The sequence below is a fragment of the Xiphias gladius genome, chromosome 2 (assembly GCF_016859285.1).
Source record: "Xiphias gladius isolate SHS-SW01 ecotype Sanya breed wild chromosome 2, ASM1685928v1, whole genome shotgun sequence".
In the NCBI taxonomy this organism is placed as follows: Eukaryota; Metazoa; Chordata; class Actinopteri; order Istiophoriformes; family Xiphiidae; genus Xiphias; species Xiphias gladius.
In genome coordinates, this window is record NC_053401.1 from 15,026,666 (window position 1) to 15,045,655 (window position 18,990).

The 18,990-nt window shown below is 37.8% G+C and overlaps 2 protein-coding genes across 2 annotated transcripts; both read left to right on the forward strand.

The window, feature by feature from the left end:
• The first annotated feature begins 161 nt into the window (after positions 1-161).
• Positions 162-10,418, forward strand: LOC120803917 (solute carrier organic anion transporter family member 1C1-like). The gene is made up of 14 exons (XM_040152955.1): positions 162-263; positions 1,490-1,631; positions 1,770-1,902; positions 2,036-2,163; positions 3,688-3,834; positions 4,246-4,344; positions 5,140-5,370; positions 5,506-5,670; positions 7,124-7,319; positions 7,510-7,675; positions 8,829-9,013; positions 9,224-9,288; positions 9,585-9,702; positions 9,869-10,418. The coding sequence occupies exons 1-14, from the start codon at positions 162-164 to the stop codon at positions 10,416-10,418; spliced, it is 2,427 nt and encodes an 808-aa protein (XP_040008889.1).
• A 5,392-nt stretch (positions 10,419-15,810) lies between these two features.
• LOC120803924 (calcitonin gene-related peptide 1) lies at positions 15,811-16,440 on the forward strand. Its single transcript, XM_040152967.1, has 3 exons — positions 15,811-15,890; positions 16,002-16,145; positions 16,266-16,440. The coding sequence occupies exons 1-3, from the start codon at positions 15,811-15,813 to the stop codon at positions 16,438-16,440; spliced, it is 399 nt and encodes a 132-aa protein (XP_040008901.1).
• Positions 16,441-18,990: the final 2,550 nt, after the last annotated feature.

Sequence of the window (18,990 nt, forward strand, 5' to 3'; positions counted from 1 at the left end):
ACAGTACCTGAATAGATATACTTACTGTACTGACATGCCACCGCTGTATACTGTCTATCTCTTGTCTATATAATGATTTGCCGATGCCGGCTTTTCTTGCAGTGCCCTGAGGTCTGGTACCTGTAGATACACAAGCAGACAAACACTGAGGATACAGCAGGATGGAAGAAGCAGCAGAAGACAGAGACAAGATGGCCAGCCAGCAGGCTTTGTGTGTCCCTGACCAGAAGATGAGTAAACGCCCTGGCATCTCCACTCTCAAAGTACTAAAGCTATCTGTAATCAACATTTCGCTGCTGCTTATCTAAATCTGTTTTAGTGAATGGTCTTAAGGTAATTATGCTGATGCACTCAGTTTAAATTGCATTTGATAAAAACATTGGTTAAAAGCCTAAAGGGTAGCATAGTAGTACAGTTGTTAGCACTGTCTCCTCACAGCAAGAAGGTTCTGGGTTCAAACTTTGACCTGGTGCAGCTGCCTGCTTGGTTTGTCCTATGGGTGTTTTAGTTTCCTACAAAGACATTAAGGTTAAATGGTGATTCTGAATTTCACATAATCATGAATGGTCATCTGTATATGTCAGCCCTGTGCTAGACCGGCAACCTGGCCATTTTGTACTCACCTCTCAGCAGTGTGTGCTGGAATAGGCACAAGCCTCTGACCCTGTACAGCCTAAGCTGGTATAGATGATGGATGGATAATTGCTTAAATGTGAGACACACATCTGTTTGGAGGCAATTGAACAACATTTTTATAGATATGCTTTCTCCAAAAGTAGGTAGAGTCAAGAGCCAAGAGGTGATCTTATGTTGTTTTCGAAAATCTAGGCAGGCCAAATTCCTACTCTAGATCAGGATATCAACATTTTTCAAACACTTCAGTATCAGTCGTGAGCTCAGCCTTGCCTGATTGCAGCACTACACAGTAGTCAACATCAGTAAGTTAATAGAACATTTTGTACAAAACACATCTATAATCAACTTCATCCCAGACTCTATCACCACATAGCTTTTAGGGATTTACTTCAGTTTGTAGATATTGGGTTGTAAAGTATGTATATATATATATATATATATATATATATATATTATCATTATCTATTGTCTAGTTTTTCTAGAGAACTTATAGTTGAGAATCAGAGCCATACAACATAATACATCAAACTGTACATAGCAAAACATGCAGGAGAACTGACATAATCCCTCATGGGAATTAATTTAGTAATAAAGAACCTCCAGGGTGCCCACACACAGAGTAAAGCAGGTGGAGGCTGCAGTGGAGGAGGTGGAACAATTTCAAAATTTAAACGATTATCCTGTTTTGGAATGCAATCACATCTATATCCGCTGACGGAGCTTAGAACTAGAACCATACATTGTATGGGGCATTTCTGTTGCAAGCATTTATTTTTTTTATCAGAGTAGATTTACAGGATAGTATTCAGGTGGATGACAGTGAGTAATATTTCCCCTTCCTTTTTTTTTCTAGTTGTTTATTGTAGCATTGTCCTTCGCCTATTTCTCCAAGGCCTTGACAGGGACCTACATGAAGAGCTCCATCACTCAGATTGAGAGACGTTTTGACCTCTCCAGCACCCACATTGGACTCATAGATGGCAGTTTTGAGATGGGTACTAACTAACTCTAATCTTTTGTGCGACTGATCAGGTTTCATTTTTGTTCTACCCTCCTTTTTCAGTTTGACTCTGAAGATGATGATTTTCTAAATGTATACATTTTTTCTTCTGGGTTCACTTTCTTGGAGGTAGGCAACTTGTTGTTCCTAGCTGTGGTCAGCCATTTTGGCGCCAAGCTGCATCGGCCCAGACTCATCGCTGTGGGCTGTTTTCTCATGGCGGTGGGGACCTTTCTTACTGGCCTGACACATTTCTTCATGGGGCGGTAAACGTCAACAAACACTCCATTTTAGAAACTTTTGCAAAACAAAAATGATGAAGAAAGTGTTCCAAATAGTCTTGTTTAATAAGATTATTGTTTTAAGAAGAGGTAACTGTGGCAACACTGTTTTTCACAGCTATCAGTATGACACAGTCATACAGGTTTTTCAGAATGACAGCGTGAACATTGCTTCCTGTGTGGATCCTCTGAAAACACTAGAAGTACCTGAAATTCAGATAGAGCCTTCTTTAAAAGACAACAAAGGTAAGACCTTGGGCTATTTGTTGGGATAAAATGAAGACCTTCAACATGATTTCCATAGACATATCAATTATTTAAATAGCTTTTTATTTATTTACAATGTAAATCTGCAATACAATACAAGATTTTAACACAAGAAAGTACACTAATACACTTATTTCTGTACCATTTGGTACAGCCAAGGTGCAAATTTATTTTGTGCAGCTTTAGCTCACACAATCAGTCTGTAGGTACAGTGTTGTTCTATGGAAGTCAACGTTGGTCTATTAGTGGGTCTACCACTTAGGATATAGATTGCAGAAATTTAACATTCCCTGACTTTCCCTCTAGTCAACAGAGAGGGTAGCATATACAAAGAGTCTGTTTTAACATGAAACCTGGTTAAAACCCTTAACAACTCACTGGTTTTTTTTTTTCCAACCATCCCTGGAATGCACTCATCCTGGCCTGACCTTCAAAGCCACTCATCTCCAATGCAGTATACATACTGCTCAACAACTGGACAGCCAGAAGTATCAACCCCAAAGCTGCACTTCTTGGGTGCATGATAAGTCAAAGCTTCACTATTTTGAGCTGACTGCCATGGTAATAGGATGTATCTCTCCATCACTGTTACCAGAATCCAACACAGTATTCATAGCCTTATGCCAACAGTGCCAATGATCAGTCCGTATGCAGACTGCAGAGCAAGCCAACAAGACCTGATTTGGAAAAAGGAAAAAGAAAGATAGAACAATATGTGTTATGATCAGATCTTACGGCATCAATGAGAAACCATATCTGTTCATGTATTTTCCTTTGATGTGAGGAGCCACTTTTGCTCCTATTAATTCAGGTTCCCTGAGTTGGCCTTCAGTTGAACTGTAACTTCAGCCTTTCTATTGTTGAGCCATAATTAATTCTTATTCTCACAAAAACATGTCATGCACCCACAGAATGACATATTGATCCTGTTCAGCCACTCAGATGAGATGTATTTAGGAAGAAACATAATATGGAGGTCGCATATAACGCAGTGGTATGCAATCCTAAAACCACATCCTATTAAAATGATTTTGAATCAACACCAGATTGTATTCATACATCTGGTCTAAGGTAGCAGTCATAAGTTCCTCGTTCTGACAGACATATGAGGGGAATAAAGGGAGTGGTTTTCTAAGTTTTAAGTATTTTTTTTATTAAACCTTTAGATAAAAATGCATCAAAGTTTTCTGTTAGATACATATTTTCATAAAAATCTGGGAATAATGCAGTCCTAACACGCTGAAGTGGTCGTTTCAAAGAACTCATGTATAATGTAAAAAGGAATGTAATGCGAGAAGGGAGAAGATTTTCCTTTGGGTATTTAAGAAAACATTTGACAGTTATTTTAGCTCAAACATTGTCGTTGCAGTATAGACATATTGTGACATCGTAATAACATTTAAAAAGATGGTTTCTGACTGAATTACCTTGAAAATCATTATTTATCAGGTCTTTGTAACAACATCGATATCATGACTCCCTAGTGTGTGTGTCATTATACAGCCTGTTTGAAAGAGTCTGGTTCCAACATGTGGATCTATGTGTTCCTGGGGAACGCTCTGCGGGGGATTGGAGAAACCCCAGTCACACCTCTAGGCATCTCCTACATTGATGACTTTGCTAAGGCTGAAAATTCCGCGTTCTATATAGGTGAGACATTATTGCTTGTTTTGGGTTTCCAGTGGGATTTTGAAAAGGTCCAATCTGTATAATATTTCCTCAACAAACTGTGTGAAAATGATACATAAATGATATTATAACTTACAATGCTGTCAGACAAACTGCTCTGTACAGGTCCCTGAACTGTCATAGGGCAGTGATAGTGTACTAAATTGATACAATATGTACAGTCTTTGTCTTTGTCTTTGTATATATTCAGCAGTTTATTTTGATTGAAGGTATTTTCTAGTTATGTGTATCCCTTTTATAGATTAAACCTACCTTCTAAACCTTTATTCAAACTCTTACCACCACTGGAGTCCGGTTAAAATTTCTCTTTTCACTTCCTCACTTGTAGACCACATCGTACAAACGTCGATCTCCTTTTTTTTTGATTGGCAGCATGTCTCCAGACCATCACTCTCCTGGGCCCGATGTTTGGTTTCCTCCTGGGCTCCTATTGTGCCAAACTATATGTAGACATTGGATATGTTGATATGGGTAAGCGTTATGCATTTGTTTTGGGAGAAATATAGAGAGCCAAAGTCATGATTTCACATTCGAGGCTAGCCTCTGTTGCCCTAGTTTCCTTTACTTCAGTGCAGTCTCTCATTTAGCATTTCTTTAGTCTCATTTAGCATTTCTTTCAGCATCCACTGCTGTAGTTGATGTCGCTGTAAGAAACCGAACCCTTTGTGACTTTAAAAAAGTACAACATTAACTGTGTGAGAACAGAAAAAACTACAGCTCCCACCAAAAAACTACTAGCAGCACAGGTTCTTACATCATTGCAACTTGGTTTCATCCATATCCATAAAACTGCTGACGCTGTCCGCTAAAGTATTTTTTTCCAACTTTCTAGTTGTTTTCGACACCTATGGCTTCTCATAGAGTTAAACCAAAAGAGCACTTTTTAACTAGAATCTCATGTTTTTGACAGAAGAGACATAGTGACTCTGGCTGGAGCTTTCGTTTAGTCTCATTTCGACCAAGCCTGCTGCTAATGCTGCAGGTTAGACATGCTATCATAAAAATAGGCTGCACACCTGTCTGAACAGGTTAGATAGACCTTCTGAGCAAGTAACTGCGTTGACTCCATAGATAGATATGGTAAAATCAATCATTTATTTGTCAAACAAGCTCAATCAGTCCACCTAAAATGTGCAGTGTCCCTACAAGAGAGAAGAGTGTGGTCCCTGGTCACTTCACACAAAGGAAGTGGCAAAATGAAATAACAATGCACACATATCAGGTTTCCTTCTCCACTCACTTGAAAACTCTTTTCTTTTCATGCAGAAAGTGTGACCATCACTCCAAAAGATGCCCGCTGGGTGGGTGCCTGGTGGATGGGCTTCCTGGTTTCCTCTGCTCTCCTGCTCATCTCAAGCATTCCGTTCTGGTTCCTGCCCAGCTCACTGCCCAAGCAGGAGGCAGACGAGGCCAAGCCAACTCCACGTGAGACCCTGGATGGGACAGCTGATGCCCTCAACAACAACCACAACCTCAAGCTTACCGAAATCGCAAAAGGTGCAGTAGAGAAAATATTTTTCTTCATGACAGAACACTGATGACACCTAAATCTATTTCCAGCTTAATTTTACACATTTAGTACAGATCTGGTATTTTACTTTGCTTCTATTTTTACTGGATGTCCTTCCACAGGGTTTCTTCCATCGCTGAAGCGCCTGTTGGGAACTCCTGCCTACTTTTTGCTCCTTTGTGGCAGCATCCTGAAGTTCAACTCCTTCATTGGCCTGTTCACCTTTAAGTCCAAATACATGGAACAACAGTTTGGACAGTCTGCATCCAGAGCTAACTTCCTTATAGGTAAAAAAAAAATGTACCTGTTGTTCCAGGTGTACTCATCTCATACTATGAGATACACTGCACGATCACACATAGTCAACTAATAGTAGGTGGAGTTGTAACTGCATGTAGACTAGTTAAACTAACAGAGAGCTGGGAACAGAAGAAAAATATAACATAATTGACATAATGGACAGAGGAAGAATGGAATTCTCATTTGATTCAAACCACACAATCGAAACCCCAGATCCCAGAACCCCCAGATCACACATAGTCAACTAATAGTAGGTGGAGTTGTAACTGCATGTAGTCTAGTTAAACTAACAGAGAGCTGGGAACAGAAGAAAAATATAACATAATTGACATAATGGACAGAGGAAGAATGGAATTCTCATTTGATTCAAACCACACAATCGAAACCCCAGACAAGCGTCATAATTAAAAGACTAAAACAATTGGTTGTTCGCTAAGCCCCGCCACTATTTTCAAACAGCATATTTTCACTTTTAATGTTACAAGAGAAAAAGGCTTTTAGGATAAGGACTAACCAATGTGTTTAGCAAATGTAACACTATCTTGGGTAACGTTGGCTGAGGCTGTTGGAGTGTAAACTTCTTCTATATCCAATAAAAAGCAGGACAGAGCAGCTAACGTGACCTTAACCTGTAACCCCACAAAATAATGTAGTTAATTAATGAGATACACTTTGGCCCTGGATGTAAGGCTCAGTTGTTACTGTGGGTAGTAAGCTAGTTAGACGGACATGCTAACAATTTTAGCTTTCATTAGAGCAGATAAACACACAGTTTAATGCATTCTGTGGACATTTTCTCCTTTGTTTTTGTGTTTTGGAATGGCTAAAAAAGACATGACCAACCAAAGTCTTTAGATATAGAGTATCTCTCAAACTAAGTACATACGACTTGTGTAGGGAGAAGCATTTAGCACACAGTAAGTGGACTTGCCAAACTTCGTATTGATTTGAAATTGCGTAGGAGCACAGGAGTGAAATGTTGACACTTCATTCAAACAGCAGCTTAGGAGCCAAAAAATTCACTGACATCACCCGTGTTTTATTATGGTAAATATTCACGATAAATATGATAATAAAGCGACTCCCTATTGGTTATACAGTGGGTCAGGACACAAACCATTGAGAATTGTATTTGGCCCTTTAAGGAAGGGTGAATCCTCTCACCAGGGAGCCAAAAACTCATTAATTCAGACAAGGCAAAATGTCTGATTATATTTGAATAAATAAAGAAATCTGCATGTATTCTGGAAGATAGTTAAAAAAATAATCAGAGCTTTCTATGATTTGGCATTATCGGTCTCTTAGATAAAGTTTAAAAGGTAAAAAGTTGTCTGAGAACATGACTCGTCAGTGCTTCATGTCTCGTGATACTGTGAAACCTCCTACACTCACATACAAAGGGCCTCTCAGTGTACAGACCCCTCTGAGTTTTTCTTCTAGGTATGTTGAACCTTCCAGCGGTGGCAGTTGGGATCTTCCTGGGAGGGCTGCTGATGAAGAGGTATAAACTGAGTGTGGTGTCTGGAGCTCAGCTCTCCTTTGCCACATCCTTCACGGCATACCTCCTCCTCCTGCTACAGTTTGGCACCAAGTGCGACAACATTCCTGTGGCTGGGCTAACCATTTCATATAATGGGTCAGTTCTGAGAGATGAAGGGTATATGAAGATGACTACAGCTTTAACAAACCAAACTAATGTAACATATGAACTATTTTAGCTTCAAAATAAATGTTGGTTTATATTTTCTGCAATTGTTCTTTACTGTCAACCGTTCCCAACCGTTTTTTTTATGTAATATAAAATATAAATTCTTTTTGACCTGCAGGACACAGGGTATATTATACAACAGAGAAATGCTCTTCTCAGAGTGCAACATAGACTGCTCATGTTCAGCAGAGGAGTGGGACCCTGTGTGCTCAGACAGCGGCATCACCTACATCTCTCCATGTATGGCTGGCTGCCTCAGCTCCAGTGGATACGGCAAGAACACAGTAGGGCCAAGCACAACAATGCACAAACACAGTGTTCACTATAAACCTGCTTATCAGCCAGGTGGTGTAAGATAATTGAGTCTGATGATTTACCTAACCACTGGGTATTGAGGTTTCACAATTCAAACACTGCCACATTGAAATATGAACTCTTTAAAATTAGGAGAATCTCTTTTTTGAGAACATACAACCTATTACCCTTAAAAAAGTTTGAGCAGCAGCATATACAGTAAACTCACTGGACATGTTTACCTGCCTGTCAACTCTATACACTTCCCTCTTTGTAAAAGACAATGTGTTACTTTATCTAAGCATGAATCTAAGCATATGTTCTTTTCTCAGGACTTACAATCAAATTGTTACACAAAGTCCTTCCAGTTTAGCTACATGCATTAATATCAAATTATTGCATTAATTTTTATTTGTTTTAAGGTCACACATGATGTAATATTTTATTATAAATTGCATTGGATATACTTTAATCTGTCATGCAGGGAAAACTATGAAGATTTTTCTGTTATACTCTGAAATATATACATTTGACAACAGCAGCTAATGGTATCAGTAAATTGTGGGCATTGGGTTTTAACCCAAAATTAGGTTCACTATATGTAACAAAATTATCTGAGATCAAAGGCCAACTTATTATCTTTCAGAGCTTTCTGCTTCATCTCACTTGTCTTCAACCATTAAATAAAGGTCGTTAGACAGTATTTGTTATTTTCCTCCATTTTCTAATTTTTCTTTCGGAGACCCATTTATCCAAATGTGTGAGTCTGCTGTTGTTGTCACACAAATTTCTACTCCATTTAGAATTGGATCATGTATTTTTTTCAGTTTCACTCCCTTTCATTTGTTTTTAAAAGCTGTATATATTATATACTATTCCCTACATTCTAGTTAAGACTTAAATCTAATAACTGGGCATATCTATGTTGTTTTACCATATTTTAGTATGTAAAAGTAAAAATAATAAATATTAGTTGTATATCTTTCTGCGAAGTGTAAGAAATCACTGAATGGGAAAACAACTCTTCCAGCAGACAGAGTAATTCTAACTAAATTACAGTATAACTGGCTGGTGCTTTACTTAAGTAATTTTCAGTCAGTCCTCTCACTACATTGCATTGCATTGTTTGTCCCTTTTTACCAGGTCTTTCACAACTGCAGCTGCGTGTCTGCCTCCTTCCCAGCAGGCAGCAGTACATCAGTGAAGCTGGGCCAGTGTCCACATGCCAAGGACTGCAGCCGCAGTTTCACCTCCTACATGGCTGTATCTGTTCTCAGCTCCTTCATCAACTCTCTTGGAGCCACACCTGGCTACATGGTCATCATACGGTCTGGAAAGGAAATAATTACAATTGGAAATATATTCTTATAATATGAGCTTCAGTGATAACATTTATCATTGTTTTGAGCATATTTACAAAATGAAATACCAATTTCTACCATTCCTATGTGTATTAGAGATTGTTATTGACAAAGGCAAAAAATTATTTTCTATAGAAAGATCAATAGAAGTGACCTGATGTTGTTTTGTAATCACAGATGCATCCCTCCAGAGCTCAAATCACTTGCGCTGGGTATCCAGGCCTTGGTTACCAGGACTCTTGGTGAGCCTCATTGCTTTCAGTTGCATGAAAATTGCAATTCCTTTTGTGGCTAAATCTGTTTAATTCGGATTCGTTGTGGTTTTCAGTGTCAGTACTGCCCCTGATAGGTCCGAAATCTAAATCTCACTGCTTTGGTAAAAATGTCACCTTTAGTCTAGTTTGAGTGCAAATTTATGTATTTGTTTGGTATGGGGCAGTCAAAATAAGATTATATGAGAAATATGTTTGAGGAACACAATATTTGTCCGTATTGCAATATTGTGACAGTACATATCTGGGTGATACTTTGTCTGTAGGTGGAATTCCTGCACCTGTTTATTTTGGGGCCCTGATTGATTCAACTTGCCTGAAGTGGTCGATCAAGAAGTGTGGGGGCAGGGGCGCATGTCGCATTTATGACTCTGACATGTACAGGTTTGCCATGAACAACACGTGGAACATGGATGCTAATATGACTTTGTTCAAAAGTGTTGAGTTGTATTATTAATATTATTACATGTAATTATTTTTCTCCACCACTTTAGACACCATAGCAATAATGATTTATTGTCTTCTGTCCATCTTTTGTCTCTATTTTCAGGATCATCTTCCTGGGTCTGATCACTTGTCTCAGTGGTTCCTCCTATTTCTTTATCATTGCTGTCATCCTCCTCCTCAGAAGACAGTTTAAAAAGCCAGAACTGGAAATAGAGACACAGCAACCAAAAGCCTCAAAGGAAATTGAACTTGAGACCCCACCAAACTCCACTGAGGACCAGCCTAGCGCTCCTAAAGCTCCCAAACTCCCTCACGCCACTAAGGTGTGGGTAAGGGTTGCGACAGAACTGGATCAGGGAGGGGGGCTTCATAAAATGCAGCAGCTCACCGAAGATGACAGACTCATCTCCTCAAATAACACAGAGAAGAGGCAACAGTCTGAACCCTTGACAAAGACAACTGTTGAGTTATGTCCTCCTTCTACTGATGGAGCAAAGTTAGAGCTGCACAGGCTGAAGCCAGAGGAGGGGGAGAAAGCTTGGAAAGTCGAGGTCTGTATGGAGACGAATGGACCGGTGGATAAAGAAAAGCTGGACCATCACACAGAAGACAAGAACGAGTTAGAGAAAGAAACCAACGGCCCGAAAAACTAAGGTGTTCACCGATGTCAAACAAGGCCAAATGGGATCACTGTAGAAATGTTGGCCAAAAGTTGGATTGTCAAGAGGGATTGCTTTTTCCTCTGGGCTATGGCATGCTCTATTTTAACAGTACCTGTTTTATTACAGGATAGAGTTGTTATACCAAATTTAGTCCTGAAGAGATAGTTTCCACAGCTGTAGAAACATAGAATTTGGTATAAAAATGGAATAGCACTGGATGTGCACATTAACCAACAATTCAAAATACTGACTTGCATGCACATGATTACACAGCATCCCTGTAAGGCCTAGACTGAAAAAAACATTAGAGTAAACTTATTTGTCGAAATAAATGTTTTCCTTTTTATGTCAGTAAATGAAACCTTGAATGTTTGATATTACTGTTATATTAAATTTTACAGATCGGATCTATGCAAAGTCTCATCTCAAGAACATTCATGAAACCAATGTTAGCACTGAAAAAACGCTATTGACACAAAAATGTGAAAATTATCTTCCTGTTAGGTTCCTTTCTCACAAGTGACTTTGTGGTAAAACTTCAAATTGAGAATAATATTTTGGCCACAAGCTGTAAATACAATACTGCCATTTTATCACCATATACAGTTGAGGGGCAAATGTGCTAGAGTGGCTTATTTACACCTTGAGCAGACATGGAGTGACATTTGGAGTTGTGTTTCTTGGCACCTGATGATTGTAAATCCATAATTCACTCTCCTTTTAGCTCTGGTTTAATCCCCAACAACTCCTGAAGAAAATATCTAGTTCTTTGGTTGCTAAATACTGCACTATTTTCACTAGCTGGTTGCTAACGTTGTCTGCTTGTTGTTTGACAGGTAGTGAACAGTTTTGTTTTGTTTGTTTGTTTTTGCTGAGCAGCAGCTGCCTATGAAAAAGACACCAAGCAGAGGTGTGAGTATCAACCAAAAATAGTTAAGTTGTATGCCTTAAGACTAAAACAATAAGTTAAAAGATGGTATAAAACTCTGTGGAACCGACCAGAACTGCAGAGATAGGTGATAATTCTCTGCGGGTTTGTCACTATGAGCGACCCCTTTCACACAAGCTTTCAAAGACTTTTCTCATAAATATTAGGCTAGAAGGAAAACTGCATTATTCTTCCACACAAAATGATGAAGCAAACCACCAGCCTCGCTGACCAAAGAGTTGTTCATGTCCATGCTATTAATTAACAAACAACTGGCATCTGTTTTCCCAGTACAGGTAGGTGTCGGTGACGTTAACTGTTGATTTATGTCTATGGATGCATTATGGGCCAGAAAGAGACAATACAAACTGGTTACATGTGTGAGTGTTCCTCTCTTGACTAAACAGGCATATTCAAACCAGATGTCTGTGACTGTGGTTTGGAATTGGACACATTTGTAGTGAGCTACAAACACTGTACCTTCAGGTATGGATGCTCTCAATTAGAGGCCACCGCACGATTACCTTTACCGGCACTGGCGACTTATCTACTAATCATTCCCTGGTGATTTTTGATCGCTCTTATTTCCAGTGGTAGAGGAAGATTAATAAAGCTATATTAAGCTTTTGTATTTGACCTTTCAGCAGCACTGAAGATGAAAAAGTGAATGGTAGAAAAACAGTGTTGAAATAGAGTATTTCTGATACTCTAAAGATCATGTAGATTCATTCAGCCTGCTGTAAATCGAGGGTAAGTTGTGGTATAAATGGCTTTCTTTCTGTGATATGAGCAAGAGATTGAACTGCCACCCATGAACATCTAGCTCCTTACAAATAATAAAGTAATCCAAAGGATGTGACATTGGAATAATTTGAGCAACATGTTTCCCTAGACTATAACTTACAAAAATAGACTTTAAGTCCTACACATTCAACCCACATTCTTCTTTCTCTTTTCTCTCCTTTACTCTGCATTTCTTTTTTGTCTTTCTTTCCACCCTGTGCCATCTTTCAAGACTGTGCATATTAACTTTTCTAAACACTCCCCTCATAACTATTAAATATTTAAAATGTTAATTATATATTAAATCAAATTCACTTTTTTAAATCAACCAGTGTTTTCCAATGAAACTGGATAAAAGTGCATTGACAAATCTGTGGCATATGGCCAAATCAATCATTTTTCGCCTGAAATAGTTGTGTTTTTGTTATGTGTCCATCTGTAGAAGCCTTGAAATAACAATATGAGTTTCAGTGAAGGGTGGAGTAAATCAAGTCATAACTTTGAATCTGGAAATAGCTTATAGTGTCCATGTGAAATAAATAATCCTTGTAAAAGTGGAGAAATCTGAAAAATATCCTGTCACCCTACTTTTGTCTGTAGTTGCTGCAGATTTACTTGGGAAACTTACAGGAAACACAGGGAGGTGCTCATTGGATCTTGGTGGGTTTGGGGGTGTTACATGTCCATTAGGACTGCATTGCATCTCTCAAACAACTCATGTATAATGTGCTGTGGCGTTTTCTCATAGAGACAGTGGGATGATCTCCATGGACATAGATCATCAGAAACAATAATCACAACCTTAAGAATAATGCACTGTGATTTTTAATGAAAGTGATGCTCATGGTAACCAATTTAAATTAAGTGTGGTGTTTTTTTTCTTGCATTCTGTAATTACATTTTTTTGAGCACTTCTCTTTCCATGGTTATAGCTACTGCTCCTACAGTATATCTCAAGTAAACAGTTCATTTTCTATTTAATCCAAACCAGGCCCTGTTTCTGTTGAAAACACATAAGCTAGCATACAGTCAAGGATTATTCCAGCCAAGAGTTAAAGCTCAGTCAGCTTCTTAGTATAAGCAGTGGGGTAAGATGGAACAGATGCGGTTATTTCACAAGGGATTTCTGTATTTGTGTTTTTGTCCTTGCTTTTCTCACTGATTTGAAGTAGGTGAGGCTTGGAGAAAGGTGAGGCCATATTTTTCAATCAGAGTTTAGCAGCATTTGAATCAGAGTCTAATGACAGTCGCAGGGTTGTGTATTCATGAATATTAAAACAATAACTAATTTTTTAGCCACTTAAGAGGCAGGGGATACATGCTATAAACACAACACTGACAAAACTGACAGGTAGTGTACATTGAGTTTTTAGAACTTGTGGCCTAAAACAACAATAATGAGAGCAGTGACAGTGAACCAAAACAGTAAAGTTGCAGACAGGAAAACCAAAACAATGAGCTGAAAGATGCTAAAACGCCTTGTAGAGCTAAAATGCAGTCAGTTGACAATCCTCTGTGGGTTTTTCAATTGAGCGATACCTGTCACATCACACATAGACATTTGATTCATTGTTAATGTAAAAATTTTATTTATAGCAGCTTTAATGTTACAGAAAAAGGCTTAATATTTCAAATTAAGTTTTTAGGAAACTACTGCTGAGAGATTTGATAGCTAATCCACTTTTAAATTAGTCATATTCCCAGGTTACATGCTTGTAAAATATTACTCTCATGTTTTACCATCAATTCATTAATTAGTACTTTCTCAGTTGTTTGTGACATATCCAATCAAAAATAATGAGACACCATTCATTATTAATGATAATTCATCCTCAAATTTATTATTCATCATTGATGAAGCCCAGAGGGAGGCACCAAGGCCAGACTTTGATGACCTAAAACTTAATTACGTGTCTCAAGGTGAATAGGAAGACAGCTTTCCACTTTGACATTGTTCCTCTCCCTGCTGTGGGTTTGTAGCGGGTAAGTCCCATCACGGGCAGTGATGACAATGAATATGTAGGTGATGACGAGTTCGGTGGCATAAAAAATGTGTGTGTGGGTTTATATGAGTGTGTCTTCTCAAAGTTTACATTTTTCCATGCGTGCATTGGTTTAAGACTACACATTATGGTACAGCTGAGGGTGTATATGACATACAGTATATAAGTTTCTCCAAGTCATCCTTACATCCCCACCCCACCCCCCACCCTTCCCATTCTGTGTAAATGAAAATGCAAGGCTATATTTGGAGAGAACTGATGTCACAAGTGGTTTGAGCGGAGAACCTATAACTGTTGGTGCCGGTTTGTGTGACGGTCTGACAAACCCTGGACTGCTTAAGTGACAGACTGGGATCTGCTGGCTACTGGCTAACACAACAGAAAGTAAGTACTCTTTAACTTAAGGGCTTAGGTGTTTTTCTCACAGGACCTGTGTCTAAGTCTGAGTCTAACTTATTTATAAATCAGGTGTTACAGGAAATGGACAGTGTTTTTAGTTTGAATAACAATAGTTGTCTTGTAGGTTTTAATGGGATATTTTGCTAAATCTCTACCTCTTTTCAGATTTTTTTCAGATCATTGCAACTCATGTTGTGTGTTGTTCGAATAAATTGAACTACTGTATATTTGAAATTCAAGACCCAAAGGGTTTCCAAAGACACCGAATATGTCTTCATCATACATTATGTCTGCATCACAGGGAAATGTGCTCAACATGCTGCAGAAGTAGATTGGGATTTTATATTTATTCTAAGGATGCAGCTATTAAAAAGTGTTGTCTTGAATATAAATGTCATTCAGAAGTATGACGTACAGAAACTTCAATGTCTACGACTAGCATAATGGAGATATGCAGGAATGCAATGCCAACTGACAGAAAATCATCTCGTACCTATTTTGATCAATGTAATTTTTCACACAAATTACCATGATTGATTCCAGCTTTTCACTCTTGATGATACTACTTTTCTTTGTCTTACGTGATAATGAAGTAAATATCTTTGGATTTTGGACTGTGGGACAAGCATTTTGAAGATATCACTTTGGCTTCTGAGCAATTGTGTTTGCCTTTTTTTTTTTACAATTTTCTGACATTTTATAGACTAAATCATTTATTGATAAATTGCTGAATACTCAGCTGATTAATTGATTATGAAAATAATTATTAATTACAACCCTAGTGGTAACTTTTAAGCTACACAACAGGAAATTAAAAAACGAATATTCATAACATCATAGTTGAACTGGTTAATGCTTGGTAGGTGCCTGTGGATTACTGTCGCTGAATCATTGAGCATGGCTTTAAATTAGACTGTAGGTGAAAAATAGATTGTATAAATTTAACAATGCTTTTCTTCTTTTCTCACGAAGGTGGCTTGAAATTCAGAATTTCCTCAAATAGGAAACAATCTCTCACTACTTTTTAATTATAATATTTTATGCCTGGTGTTATGTGTTAATTCTGACATTATGTATTGATTATGTACTAATAAACAAATCTGGTAAGTTTCTGTGCAGCTGCTGTTATGGTCAGAAATCTACTGAAATAAATATTCATAAGGACAAACTAAAAAAATAATGCATTCCCGGTTTTGCCATATAGACCTCCGTTACAGTAAATCAAACTTTGTTGTATCTACTGTGTTGATCTAGGTAATCACCTTACACTATGTATCACCTGAGGGGGCCTGTGCTTCTCCTCATGCTGCTTGTGTTGCTGCGCTGTGCCACCACTGCCCCAAGCCACAGGTATGGGAAGTGGAGTGGCAACTTTTTGGCTCTGGAGTAGAAGATGTATTGAAGAAGGTATCATCAGCTATCAGTGTGAAATGGTTTGGCTCTTTTCCCCCTGTGATTCAGGTACTTCAGTCGAAGTTCATCTGTTGAGAAGGAAAGGGCTGTTTCAGACAGTGAAGGCTGGTTAGCTCCTGGGCTAATTTCTAACCCATTCCTCAGCCTCATGGGTACACAGTCGCAAAGGGGGAGCTATGAAGCTATGAATAGGTAACAGAATTTACAGAAATCAGCAGCTGTATTCCTCCTACTTACATGGAAAACATGCTAACATAGCTGTAAATATACTGTCTCGATGTCATTACATCTCTGTGCTTTTCATCTTCCCAGCCACCACATAGAGAAGAGGAAGTGTAACACAGCCACCTGCGTCACCCAAAGGCTTGCAGACTTTTTGGTCCGCTCCAGTAACACTATTGGTACTGTCTATGCACCAACCAATGTGGGATCTGCCACTTATGGCAAAAGGGACCTACTGCAGCCTCCCAGCTATCTGTCTTTCTAGTACCGACTGTAGAAACTCCACCAGCACTCCCAGTGCTCTGATGATGTAACCAGTCATTTTATGTAACAATGATTTTGAGGATGACATTAATAATGATGGCAATGATGGTGATGATTATGAACAGAGTGTTCTTGTTTATTTTATACTTTTAGAGACAGTACCTTTCATTTAAACTATCAAAGTCAATGTATTTTGTTCTGGATATATGTGTGTTGTGGCTATGTTCCACAATGGCATGATGTGAATATAAAAATACATAAAGTAATTAAAAAAACAATAACTTAAAAAAATAGATGTAAAGATATATTAAATAAATTTTATCATCTGTTGTTTTGATAATACAATTTTAAAAATACATTTTTTAAAAATCTTCATGTGTTTTAAGCCACATTATTGCTGCATGCAGGGGTTGTGAGCTATTAATATATATTTACAGTTACATCATACTTAATCCTTAAGTAGACGTACATTAAAATTATTACAATGAACTTGAAAATAAACTTGAAAAGAAAATGGCCATTCTTTTCAACCACTCATTGTTTCACATAGGTTGACACAGTTTCATAATGTGTCTCTGTAGGTCAGGAAACATCCAATGAATCGATTGTAGATAAGCTACAGTCGGTAATGAGATGCTATAATTTCATGTGCAGTGAGATGCCAAAGGACAGGTAACCTAAGAATAACGCTTTACTCCCTATAAGCTACATGTGTGGACCACTGCACTGCTGCATGCTTGAGTCACTGCCTGGGAAGACACAGAGAAGAGAAGGTCTAAAAGACACAGAGGCATTTGGTGCATGTAATGTTAGTCTAAACCTAATAAATTCAGCTGTTTAGTCTGTCCTTTTTGCCCCAAATTTAACCTCAGCTCATATGCCATTTCATGTTATATTTCAGCACAACCTTTCAAAGGAATAGTTTTTACATTAAGGGAAATCAGCTTATTGGCTTTCTTGCTATGAGTGAGATAAAAAGATTGAAACCACTATCATGTTTATACAATAAATATGTAGGTGGAGCCAGCTGCCGGCTAGCTTAGGTAGTGTAACAGCGGGAAACTCTGTTTCCTCTGTTTTCAGTTTTTGTGATAAGCTAAGCTATCCGGCTGCTGGTGTAGCTTCATATTTGTTGCACATGCATACAGTATATAGATAGTGGTATCAATCTTCTTCCCAAAATATCAAACTATTAATCCAAATTTGTCTTTGTGAAAATATGAAATATTTCCTAAATTACTTACATTTTTGTCAGTGTTGATTTATATATAAAAAAAAAAACATTTTAAATTCAAAGTTAAAAAGAATTAGCCATCAAATACAGTTCCCATACTTATATTGTCCCAACCAGTTCTGCTATACAGCAAAATACCTCCTTCTCTGTATAGCCACAGTATTTTACTTTCCTCATTAGAAACTTTTACAGGACTTATACAACTTTTCAAAATCTTTTAGTGTTTCTATATAACACTACATATCCATGGCTAAATAATTACTCAAAGTCAAACCTTGGAAAAAATAACCTTATTTATTTATGAGATTAAAAGTAAAAAAACAAAACAACTCTAACCTGCTTCATCAGGACTGTGTGAATGAGGTTTTGTCAGATTTGCCTAAGAGTTCTGGCAACAAATATTGCTACATTCTGAATGGAGCACAGAAATTTAGGATATCACCCTTTTCCAACTCCTGTTCTGCCCACTTCAGTGAGAAAAGCAAGGACAGAAACAGAAATACAGAAATGTATAATCACCAAAAATGTTCCAACTTTGGCAGACAACATTATGTTCATGTCGGATCCATCGCTCACAGTACGAAGCTCATTGAAAAAATAAGTTTTCAGGGCCTTTAAAGAATTCATGTTATTATTGGACAGACAACTGTTACACATGATAAAAGTACACAGTAAGCTGTTGATCACTCATATATTCATATCTATCTTGCAGTACAACTGCTTATTATTATAATTGGTCATACTGTGATTGAGATAAGAGAGGTTAAATTTTGTTCACATGGTGTTATGAGCTGATCACTCTCAGCTGGTGGAGAGCACCCCATGGTTTAGATATCGGTGATACTTCTATGTTGTTTTATGTTGTTGTTTTTTATGTTCTGTGTCTTAATGTTGCATTGTGCAAAGGTGTAGTAAAAGACAAATTTCCTTTATTGTTTCCCACAATTTATTTATTGTACTTTAATTTTTATTTATTGTGGATCTCTAGTTAATAAAAACCTTTAGCATTTACAGTCCAATAAATATAGTCAGGTTAGCTGTAATGCCAAATGTGATCAATAATGGAGGCTGTCAACTTCAGAGTTCCAAGGTTCCTCTTACAGCTGCTGGTTACATGTACTGTACTGCAAGTATCTAATCTATGCATTATGTTAACATATTAAAGGGTGTTTTTTGGTATTTGATTGGATTTCAAATACAGTAAATAATGCTTGATTCATTTCAGAAGCAGCATGGTTTCAATAATATGGTCAAGAGTCCCATAGACTATTGACATGAATCCACATAAATATCTAAGAGCACTTTTTCTCAATTAAA